The sequence below is a fragment of the Megalops cyprinoides genome, chromosome 7 (assembly GCF_013368585.1).
Source record: "Megalops cyprinoides isolate fMegCyp1 chromosome 7, fMegCyp1.pri, whole genome shotgun sequence".
NCBI lineage: Eukaryota > Metazoa > Chordata > Actinopteri > Elopiformes > Megalopidae > Megalops > Megalops cyprinoides.
In genome coordinates this window covers 22794212-22806769 of record NC_050589.1, presented here as the reverse complement: position 1 = coordinate 22806769, position 12558 = coordinate 22794212, and the positions used below count along the sequence as shown (strand labels likewise).

Below are 12558 nucleotides of genomic sequence, written 5' to 3'. Positions count from 1 at the left end.
GAGTACATATTTTCATGAATTATGTTCCTTTGGATATAATAATGGAGGAGAAAATTCAGATAAAAATCGCGTAACCTGGAATGATTTGCTCTGGAGGGAGAGTCTCCTGAATTTCCCGGGCGATGCAATTTCAGCGTGGGGCAGCCTTCCTGTAGATCATCATTACTCTGCCGTGGTCTGGGCTGACCCGCTGCTCTCCGATGCAGTCGGCCGGAACCTCTTGCCTCCCGCCCGCAGATCGAGTCGGGCAGTCTGGCTGGCTCCGCCATTTCACGACGTCAGCAGAATCCCTCGTGCGGCTTAGCGCGCTGCCGCTACGACGCCAGCGTATTTACATCAGGCCTGTCTTTCCAATCAATGGGAAATATTCAGAGCGTGACATGCCCTCAACGATAACAATATTGTCATTTTATTGGATGGGGGGCCTTCAACGAAAAAATGCCTCTGTCACAAACAAACTACAGTGACATAGCCTACTTAATGTACAGGCTGCATCTGCAAATACAATGCCATGCTGAAACAGTACTGGAAGAAGACATATACTCTGAAATGCATATACAGTATATATAGAGTCGTGTGTGTGTGTGTGTGTGCATGCACGCGTGCATCATGCATGTGTGTGTGTAAAGAATAAACCATGCCAAGTCATAGGGGTGGTGCTAGCCTTGGGTCGTTACCACTCCCATAAGTATATACATACTTAAGAGAGAATGTGCAGCTTGAAATGGATTATCAATCAGTATTGAAAGCTGAAATGGACTCGTGTCACGTCATTGCTGTTGTGAACCTGTACAGTGTAGTAGCCCATTGGCATTTTTTGTTACTTAATACTAGAAATGTTAAGGTTGATAAAGGTTTTAAAATGATGTATTCTACGGCTAGAAGCTTGTTGGAAGAGCTGTAGGGCTGTGCTGAAGTGGCTTAGCTCCCCAGGTGTGCTGGCTCAGCGCTGGAGGTACTGGCTCAGCCCTGCTGCAGCTTGCTGAATGAGGATCTGATGTGTTTCAGACAGATCATGTACGGGGCTCTGGTGATCACAGAGTGGAATGGCAACCGCTTGAGAGGAAAGACAAACTCAAAACTGATATGATTTGGTCTCACAGGGATTCAATGAAAAACTACGTTCCCAGTCATCATTCAGTAGCAGATTCAAGACAGAGCCATCCTCAGCTCAAAAGAAGTCAGTTTTAGTCCAAATGTCGCCTCCCTCAGCAGTCCTTCAGAGAGAGTGGCTCCAGGCCATTTTATAGCCATATTGCTTAGAAATCCAAACCCCTCATCTGTGTGTGTTGAGTGGTATCGTACTGTTTTTGTGTCGGGGGAATGTGTACGGGTAGTAGGAACAGCTTGACAGAATTTACATTTTTGGAATAAAAAATATTTTCCTCTGCATGTCAAAAAAAAATGAACAGATGACTCTTCTACTCTGTGGCTCTCTTGAGAGAAGAGAGTGTCAACTTCCATTCGTGTTAAATGTGATGTACAGTGGAGACTATGCTTAGCAACCATAATGGAATCAGATCTTTGTCCTTAAGGCATGCATATACAGTTATCATGGGGTTAACAACTTTTCCATCACCTGCTCCCTCTCCCTCCCTCTTGAGGGGTGTTGGGGGGGGGGGGTAGATTGAGGAGATGGGGAGGCAATGTTCCACCTCCTTCTCATCAGTGACACAACATCAATGCCATCCCAGGCTTTCTCCCTCTCTAAGAATCATCTCTGGAAAACAATGCAGAGCCACAGCAAAAAGTGCTCTCTGCCACAGAGTTCTTTGATCAACAGAGGACCAGAGGAAAAAAACAGAAACACTGGTTTCAGTATGAGTAGCTATTGCAACAGAACTCTTTGTCTTGTGTCTGCAAGCGTGTGGGTGGGCATGGAGTAGAGAGTCGTTCTGTTTTTGATACAGGAAGTAGCCTTCAATTTGTAGGCAATTTATTTGTTGTGTGCACTGCAGTTGATATCCTGAATGCCAGAGCGTGTGCCGCTGAACGTATGCCTAAAATGTCCAGACTCTATTGAGGCTGAACTGACTGATGTTTGGATCGCCCATGGTTCTGGCACAGTGATACTGGCCCAACTCTCAGCCTGCACTTGACAGCTGTTGGTGGGACTGTGGGTGTGCAACTCGCAGGCCTTCAGCTATCAGCAGCAGAACAGGAAGTGATGTCAGGTGCTCGAGACATTCTGAGGATCTTCTGGCAGTCATTGGAACAAGTGAATTTTATGTCAATTTATCTGTGACTAAAAAACAAAAACTTGTTAAAAGCTTTTTTAATCAGCTCTTTACTGCCTGTTTTTTTTATATTTAATACCCTGCAGCTTTAATCATATTAAATCTGACTCACAGCTGAGATACATTATGAAAACATCTACTTTTCCATGTTTTTTTGCTATGTTCATAATTTCTCTTTGAATTCTCGTCTGGCCAGCCCGCTGTGTTAAATGTAGCTAATTGTGAGTGGTAATGAATTTGTCATTCTGCACCTGGAGCGAAGTGCAGGGTAGCTCATGAATGATGGAGAACTGTTGGTCCTGGCCACGGCAGCCAGGCATCACCGCTCATTGTTGTGGCCCACTGAACTGTCAATCTATTTAAAAACAGAGAATAGTTAAAGTGTTGGGCCCTACAACCAGCCGCACGCAGGCATCCATCATAGGGGACACTTTATTAAGAAAGAAAGGCACGTTACAAGTGGAGGACCCTTAGAGACACGCAGAAACGACCCATTACATTCTGATGGAGAAGTCTGGACCCGGGCTGAGAAAGTGATTGTTTAGTAACTCAAATGCTTTGACAAGTCTGCACCTGGGAATGTATTTCCTTTTATTGTATTTATGACATTATTGATTTTTTTAAAGGCAAAATGGATGAAAACACCCCTCTACCAGCTGTTAGCTTGTTTCATGGTAAACCCAGATTAGGAGGTTCTGATCTGCTGTGAAGACATTTTTAAGAAATATTTGTAAATGTTTACATGGCTGTCCTCCACAATTCATCACTGACAGAAAAATTACTAATGCCTGTAAAGACAGAAAGAGTGTTTGGATACAGGCTGATGGCTGTTTAAAATCATTAAATCATATTCTAGAAGTCCTTGACTGTTCGTTGTTAAAACAGTACTTTTAAAGAGCACCCAGTTTTGCCCTATGAAAAGCAAATGAACCCGGGAAAAAGTAGCATGGTCTTATATGTAAGCCTTGTAATAATTATATACATGCTGTATGCTTTGTTAATCCACCAGAAACTTTCCATCCTTTCTCTATAATGCCTCCTAATGCCACTGAACAGCGGTTTGATGTGAACTGTGTGTGATTAGTGCTATGAAACATACAGATTATAAGGACGGTAGACACAGACTTGACAAGGCTTTACAATTTGTGGAGAGAAAGTGTTTCCATACTGTCTCACGAGGGAGTGTGTAGATATAGGTTAAAGAGAGACTGCAGGTGCGGGTGGCAGAAAGTGAAAGTATCAGCTGACAAGAGTACACCAAAGGCACCAGGTGAGATACCAGTATGGGAGGCAGATAACTTACCTTTAAACTGATCACTCTGGGGAAGCCCTTTTTTGAATATTTTTCACAGCTGAAAAGTTTGCGGATTTAATTAAGAACCATCCCTCAGCAGCCGATCCCTTTTTTCCTTAATCACATTTATTGTTGCAGGATTACAATATTTGTACATTTTGCATAGTTTTAATTATAACAAATTGGGAAATTGGGATATATTTGGTTATAACAAATAACCTTGATTATGCTAAAAAGATTGAAGATCAGATCAATTTTAACTTAAACCAGTTATGGTGTAAGCGAAGTGCACAAAGGTAGCACTGTCACAGGTGCAATCACATAGAAAGGCATGGGCTGATTGTAGTGGCTGATTCTTATTTCAGACGGCCTGCTTGGTAATCATGCAGGAAAAGAAAAAGACAGCTTCAGGATAATTCTCAAAAATAATGGTAGGCTCTGTGTCTCTATTTGTAGCTCACATGTAGCGCATTTGTAGCTCTCTGGCTAGAGAGAGTGTGCAGATAAAGACAGAAGAGAGGGAGAGTACAGGCACTGGCTGAAGGAAGAGAGTGCACATTGTCTGAACAGAGACTTGTCTGTGCATATGTGGTTTTTGTGAGCTTTGTTGTGTTGTGAAATTACAGGGAGAGAACAGTAAGGTGCAGATAGGTTCATACGGTCAGAGAAAGGAGAGCACTACAGCCGGGGGGAGTCAGGGGCTAATTGCAGCAGGGACATAGTGTGGTCGCCGCTGGTTAGATGCGCGTTTGTGTGTTTCTTTTTGAGGGAGGGAGTTGCAGGAGAGGGAGATACGGAGAGCACAGCAGCTGTGTTGCGGGTGGGACAGGGATATGAAGTGCCAGCCATCCGTAAAATTAGCTAAAACTTGAGAATTGGGGTTGTGTCTCCCTGTGAAATTAAGTTTCCTCCGTTCATTAATCACCCACGCCAAGCTATGCCATCCCAATCAAAGATGCTCGCTTATCGTGGCCCGTCACCGCGACGTTGCTTACAGAGCTCCGCAGCGGTGAAAATTCTGTAGCTCATAAAGTATGGATTTAATAATGATAAAAAGGCGGCGAGAGTGAAATAATTAAGATCTATAGTGGATAAGAAGGTATTTATTACATGGTTGTGTGATTGCTGCTGAAACTCTCTCTCAGGTGGAGGCGGTCACATTTGTAATCTGTTGTGTGGCACCGTCGACCAAATGAACAGTCGACACCCACGCCGCTGGTATGAACAAGCAGGCAGACTTTGTGTCTGTACATGTGCTGCCACGCTTTCATTGTTCTTTTGTCCATCCCCCCGGGGCAGGGTCCTTTCTGTCCCCTCAGTGCCACATGCCACATGATGGGGATCTGAATGGCTCAAAGGACAGCGCCGCCCACATGCTAGCGGGCCCTGCTGGTGCGGACCCTGTGGGGAGGAGATTAGGTGCGCAGTCCCCTGGCTGGTGGCTGGGGCAGAGCGTGAGTGCCCGTCGCCCGGTCTGTGGGGCTCGATTCCTCCGCTTTCTCGCAGATGCCACCTTCACGCCCGCTGACGCCGCCGGCAGCTGTTGCGAGGCGGATGCGGTTGACCGCGCGCCACCCGGACGCAATGAGATTCTCAACGGATTGTGACTCCATCTCAGCCCGGAGCAAACTCATGTAGCTTTGCACTGATTTAAGCCCAGCGCTTTTCAAAGCCGGAGAACTTTCCGTTTGCAGTGTGTGCGTGCAATGTGTCTCTGTAATTCACAGAGCCTTGTGTAGTCGTGGGCATTGGGTTGTGTATCGGGAAGAACACAAAGGGCAGCCTCCCCATCAGGAGCTTGAGACCCTGCCCACCAGCCAACTGTTTTCGGATCTGGAAAAATGACAGTAACTGGTTGAAGAAGTTTATTTATTGCAGTTGTGATTTGCTTTTTGAACAGCCTCTGAAAGGCGATTAAGTGCATGGGGTCTAAATTAAGAGCCTTATTTTTCATCAGTGTAGATTGGTATCAAGGGAGGAATGGAATACATTAGACAGTAATTAGTGCTTGTCATTTAGCTGTTTGCTTGCCACTGCCTTACACAGCACTGAGAGAAACAGTGCATATTACGGTGCGTTTGTTTATTGTATAGTGCTGCATTTTTGTCATCATTGTCATCTGTTTTGTGAATACAGCAAAATGTGTTTGCCCTTTGAGGGCCATAAAGCAGTCTGTATTATTTTATTCTGTCCGAGACAAGAAAAATCTGGCATTCAGCTTTTGTCCTCATAACTCCTTTACCATGTAGGAGTTAATTCAATAAAAATCGAAATTGCCTTTTTCTGAGAGTCGTTATGTGGTTGGAAGGCAGAGCTGCGACACAGAGAAGCTTCGGCTGAACAGCAGCTAAAGTCCTTTCCTTGCCTTGTTTTTACAACCTTCTCTTACTGCACATTCCTACACACAGTAAATTTAATAATCACCACGAGACATTCTGAAAGGTAAAAGTGAATATATCAATAAAGCATAAAGCCTTTCTTTCCCCAGAAACCTTTTGGGCGCCAGGGAGAGGGCTAGAGGTGGATGGTGCAGATCGGTGGCGAGAAGGCCACAGGGACGACGGGATGAAGGATGACCGTGGTGTCATGCGGGAGGGTGCCGCTTTGACAGGGCAGGACGCCGTGCATGTTTTTAACTGCCTCCTGTCCAATGGGAAGGTCCAGGGGACCGGGTCCCTGGGCCGTGGGCCCTTATGCACATGAGAAGGGGGGTCAACGCAAATGCTGTCACATGACAGCCTTGTAATGAGGTGATACTTCATTCCTGCCCCTCTCCCCCGGCCGCTGTGCTTGAGCTGCACAGTCAGATCAGACCCGGAAGGCTGGGGCATCATCCCCCCCCCCATCCCCATGCACCCACCACCTTCCCACTCCCGATCTCTCCAAGGTTGCAGCAATGTCCGACCCTTATCCCAACAGCAAAATATGTAAAGGGGGAAAACAGAAGTGTTTGATAGGCTGGGACGGCACTGTTATGAAGCTCCTTCTGCAGGAGCTTGTTTAGAAATGCTGCTAGTGCCAGTCATTTTTTAACTCACAAGAGCAAAAGGAAACGGTAGGGCTGTTACTGATGTATTTGTATTCACATTTATAGTAGAACCATTGAAATGCAGGCCCTCTTTGCATAGCAAGTGTAATGTTAGCACTACCAATCACTGATGGTGGTTAGATGACAGGAGGTACAGCATCCTGTAATAAACACAAAAATGACATTAAAATGTATTAAGATGGTAGATGGAACAGAGACCAGCAGAGTGGGATTATAAGGTAACAGTCAGACAGACTGTATTACAGTGTTTGGAGAGCCAGTGGTGTCACAGTGACCTCGGTGGCACTGTACTAGGACGAGCACAGCAGTCAGCTGTAGCTAACACAGAGCCAAGAAACTTTGCCCCAGGCAGCAAGATTATCCATATCAATCACAGAGAGTGTGCAAGTGATGTGTTTGCTGGTGTCGTTTTAAATGGGGGAAACAGCTTGATTTCATATAATTGAGTGTAAGAGGACATTTTAGGGAAGGAAACAAGGAGTGAGTGCCTGTGGTGGTTTTGAGGACTAATCGAGTGTGGGCCACAGACAATCCTCTGGTCCCGTGGTCAGCATTGCAGGTGCACAGTGTAAATCGCAAAGTCAGGAGTATCCGAAATGTAGTTCATTGCCCCCAATACGTCCCGCCTTGACACATTATTATCTTTACTGTGTTTCGCCTCGATTTCAATTATCTTTCATCAGCGTGTGGCCTCCGGGGTGATCTGGCTCTCGCTCCATGGGTCTCTGCCCACCCAGTCTGCCAGTAATGTGTTTCGGGGCTTTCAACCGTTTGTTGTGATTGGCCACAATACTCCCGGCCCCCGCACTGATTGGCTGTAACGCTTCTGGTCCTCGCACTCCCACGACTGGCCCCTGGCAGGTAGCGACTGGAAGGGAGGGAGGGGGAGCAGGGGGGTTGGGGGGGTGTCTGGAAAAGGGAGCAGCCCGAAAGCATGAAAAGCATTAAACGGCATGACAGTGAAGTAGTGCTTTTCTTTGCCTGGTGTTTGTGTGAAATGATCTGGTAAAACAGATGCCGTGGAGGTAATGCATTGCTGCTTCTCCCTTCCCCGATGATGAATGCTGCTGTCTCACGGCTGGAGTTGTAAGCAGATGCTAATGCCACATAACAGCGCTCTGCTTCCACCGGCTCTCCCCGCCGCTGTTCTCCCGGCCCTAAAGAGGATGCGTTTCATATAATTGTATGTATAGTTCCCTTTTCAAGGGTCTGCTCTGATTCTGCACAATGGATAACATCCCCCACCCCCGCTTTCCCTAACAAAAAAGAGCATTGTTCTACTGTGCAAGATAACAGGAATGGAACGGCGGTAAAGAAAACCAGCTGCATGATAGTTCTGTGCAATACTGATTTATTTTTTTAAGGGAAATAAGATATGTGATTTTTTTTTTGTTTCGTTGGTAATGCAAAAGCATTATTGTAAATAGGGTTGTTTGAAAGACTTCCATTCTTCCTCCCATTTCGATTGTGCACCCTCTCTGCTGCATTGCCTCACGTACTTCCCGGCCAAAGTGAGCTTTTCTTCCCCCCGTTGTAAAAAGGTAATTTGGGCTATTCGGCAGCACAGCATCTTTCCTCCTAGAAGCTTAGAATCATGGGAAGATTGTGACATACAATTCCATTTTTAGCTCAATTCCTTCAGAAGTCAATTACTGATCTTATCTGGTCGTTGCCATTAGGATGAACATCCGATAATACTTGATCATTTTTCTTTTTTTACTTTGGTGGAGTGTGGTCCAGTTTTTAATGCAGTATGAACTGGCAAAAGTTTTTCCTTTTTTATATATTGTGTTTCTTTGTAAAAATGGAATGTTTAAGATAGGATAGGATAATGCTGGAGTGTCCCCATAAAACCTTTATGCTTTGTCATATTCATAATATTCTGGTAAATTCCACAAATGCCACCCTCACAGTAATAAGTTTTCAGTAAATATTATTCTCAAGATATTCTTACATTATGTTTAAGATATCATTAAGACTTTCTTCGGCTCTAAGTAAACAAGCTATAATGCTTAATTTGCCTATATTGTGTAGGAATTATGAGGACTATAATTGAACACATCTGTGACTGAATGGCATTGAACAGTCAATGAATGAATGATCCTTTTATTTCAGTACTAATTTTGGCATTTCATTGCAATGTGGTATTCTTTATAATGCAATGAAATCTTGGGATGACCATAATCCAATTGCATGCCAATGCAGATAAATATTGTGTACATGCTGATAAATATTGTTAGTTCTCACCTCACTTCACAATATGAGGGCTGCCTCATTAAAAATGCGTTACATTTTTTATTTTCATGTTTTGCTCTATTTTACAATGTCATGTCTGTGACCTAGCTTTACTTCAAAATTTTACCTAAAACGTTTGAGTGAACTTTCTGATAAAAATGTGAAGAAAATGAGATCCAAGGGTGAGTGTTTGGTCGGACAGGTTGTGTACATGTCAAGTTTGATAACATTTGCAAGGCTGAGTGGCTGATACAGAAAATGCTTGATATTGCTCGCCAAATGCCTCCTCACGATTTATCTTTCTCACCTGTCAGACATAGACGTTCTGTTAAAAAGGGGAGCTGTTAGGTAGCAGCCGGACTTTTTCTGTGTTTATCAACTGTATAATTTTCACAGCAATTAATGGACATATGCACAACTAACAGCACACTTTCTCTTTTCCTGTAGAAATATAAAGAATTTGAAAAGACGGTCCGGGTTGAAGAAATCGACGGTTTGAAGCTTGTCAAGAGGTTGGCTGAAAACATGGAAGAGATGTTCCACAAGAAGGCTGAAGCCATGAGGGTAGGTTCTGCTTTTCTCATCACACTTACAAAGAATAAAACAACGCTTAATAAAAGATGGTCTATGAGACCAGCACGGTCGGAGTCAATTTAAAGAGTTTTGTTTAGGTTGAGCCACACATGTTATTAGCCAGTTGCTTCCTGCTGGGAAAAGGTTTCATCGATCTTTGTAAAAAATAACAGCAACAGCAACAACAAAAAACACATGAATTGCAAGACTTGGTAAAGTGGATTTTTGATGGTGAACACAACGTTGGATAGGAACTGTGTTGCTGGACATAATATATCCTATCACTCGTGCAGTCTTACCATTAACTGAAATTGCGTGTGTACCAGCTACCTTGTATTAAGTTAACAGTTATTGACTGGGTAAGCTTTGCGCAAGGCGGAGTGGAGTGGCAGTGTTCACACGCCTGAGTGCACCTGCTGACTGCCGGGAGACAGACAAAAAGAGGATGGCTGGGCCGCTTCATCGAATGCAGTCGCCATGAAATGCTCCTGACCCCGAGACATAGCGAGCTCGCTAGGAAATGGCTTTACCGTTACTGTGTCATTTTAATTGTGCGTTTTATTCGGAGGGTTTCTGCAGCGGTTTTTCGTCGCCCCGGGGGGGCGTGGACAGGGGGGAGGCAGTGGAGCAAGGGCTGCGTCTCAGGTGGGCTCGGCTGCGAAAAAGTGGATTTTAATGGAGAGGCAGAGAAAGGAAAAGCTCATTTGGCCCGTTTTAATCGAGGCGCGTCTATTATCTCGTTATTTTCGCTTTGCTGTGCAGAGTGCCAAGTCGGGGTCCTGAAGCCGCGGTGCCACCGCTCAGGCGTCGCAGGGAACTGCCACAGTTCCCGTCGCCGTGTTCTTTGCGAGGCTGCGTTTTTTCTTTTTTTTTGGGTCATTGGCAGAAAAGGAAAAAAAAATTGCCCAGGATGCGTATGGTCATAAAAGTGACTTATTGTGTTATTATTTTGTGCTCCATGATTATTTCAGACTTGATAAAGACTGCGATTTTAACAGATGCCCTTGCCAAAACGACGCGGTGAAGGTGCATTGTTAAATCACCCTGGGAGAAATGGGCGGGGCCGATCCTCGCGGCGACAGTGCTGCTCTCCCTCTGCTGCGGGTTCGCGTAACCGCTGTTGTGTGAAAAGTAATTGTAGTGGTACAGTAATTCAATTTCAGTATGTACACGCTCCAGTCCATCGCTGTGGTTTTATCTCTCCCTTTCCACAGGGTTCCCGGCTCTTTATCACTAACTACCACCTGCTGTCAACTTCCATTTTTCTACTATGGTATGCAGTGATTTGCATGCACTGAGCTTTGGTTGTCTGAGATAGGAATTGTGTTTTTTTTTAGTTATCATCATAACGGCAGCACTGAGAATAAAGTCTCTGGCATATGAAAGAAAACTTTATTAGTGAGGAGTTGTGTTTCACATTTGCTCAAGACCATTTTAATTGTGGCTACCGGTTTGCAGATAAGAGGCGCAATCAAAATGCACTTCAGAACGGAACATAGTAAACATGCCCTTGGAAAAGTCTTCCATCGTGCCGGGCCACATCTCCAACAGTCAAATCAGAGCAGGCAGTTGTTACTTTTTAATTTATATTACCTTTACTGAGACTGGTGTCGGGACGAGATTATCTTTGGCTCCCAGACTGTTGCTGAGGCAAATTCACAGGCCTTACTTTGTTGAAATACACAATTAAGAATTGCATGATGGGAAATGTCCAGCGAGGCAATAATAAAAAAAAAAAAACATTGCAACTGTCCTCCCAAACCAAAAGAAAATGAAACGCCGGGATAATTCCATCCCTAAAATGAACTGCTGCTGTACTTCAAATTACAAATGAAGTGTAATTAACTTTAATTTTCTTGCAAAAGTGGCTGTGAGTTGTTTGCAGTCGGGTTCTGAGAATGCCCTTTGGGGAGCCCATCCTCTCATCTGAAAGAATAATCTCAGTTTCCTGCACTTCTTTTTAATGAAGTTTCCTCACATCTCACTGCCTCGCATCAAACAGCGCTGCGATTTCGGCCTCACCTGCCGGTAGCTGAGCACTCCCGGCTGCCTTCTCTTGGTCAGACTAATCCTGTTTTTGATCGCCGCAGTTTCACCTGGGAGCCGTTAATGTCCCTCAGATGACAGGCCGCGGGCCGAACGTAGAGGAGCCGGCAGAAGGAACAGGCTATACCCTGCCTGACAGCGAGGAGCTGCAGAGACTGGCGCGGGAGGGAGGGAGGGAGAGAGGAGCGGCGCTGTCGAGGGCGATCAGCACTGCTGATGGATGACAGAGCCCGGGCAGAATCTCAGACCACCTATGTTCAGTTTTTAACTGTAATTGAAAGGAAGGGGCTCCAGCTGGACTTGCTCGTCGTCTGGCGGATTGATTCTAGATTAGCCTCTCAGCTCTCCACACTGCCCCTAGTGGAAAAAAAAGACATTCTCTCCCATCTAAGACACCCGCTTTAGTTTTGCATATAGCAAATACGCTTACAGTGCCACTTTTACTGGGATCATTTCTGCTGATATTTACCACAGAAATGTGCAAATGTTGTCTATTCAGTCTCTGTTTGCTTAGCATACAGCATTATCCAGGGTCACCCTGTTTTAAGCCTTACACCTGCCACAGCATATGCTATGTAATACCTGATTTAGTTTATTTCAGCAGTGAATACTGAGCAGGTGGATATGCTGAGGATGGTACTGTTTCTGTCCTTATTTTCTCTGGGGCAGTCAGGAGAGGTCAGTGATGGAGGATGAGGGTCAGGAAGAGTGGCAGATCAACATAGGTGAACTCACTGAATGATGTTGTTGGACAGCTCACAAAGTAACAGTCTTAAAACAGATCAGTATCGTACTGAATTACAATGATTTTAACAACTACAAAGTTGATATCAGTTTGGAAAAAAGCACACTTGATGGTGTTACCATGTCCACTTATGCATTTATTGACACCAGTCAGATTTCTATGGCCAAAGTGAGGAGTTGTTAAATGGTTGATAATAAGGCTGTTAAAACTACTGATGACTCACCACTATTGATAATTAAAGTCTGATTACACACAACACTGAGTCTGAAACATTCACATACAGGGTGCAGTGTGAGCTGGTGTTCATTCTTTGTTCATCGATTGATTGATTAGGAAAATCTGCAAGGAATGTTAACTGTTACTTCTCTGCAGCACATTG

At 44.6% G+C, this 12558-nt stretch overlaps 1 protein-coding gene across 1 annotated transcript in view; it reads left to right on the top strand.

Annotated features, from left to right (window-relative positions):
• The window catches only part of cacna2d3a (calcium channel, voltage-dependent, alpha 2/delta subunit 3a), a 168976-nt gene that overhangs the window by 25166 nt on the left and 131252 nt on the right, over nt 1-12558 (top strand). The window contains exon 3 of the mRNA XM_036532642.1: nt 9263-9379. Within this exon, the coding sequence (XP_036388535.1) occupies nt 9263-9379 (117 nt within the window). The remainder of the gene's footprint in view (nt 1-9262; nt 9380-12558) is intronic.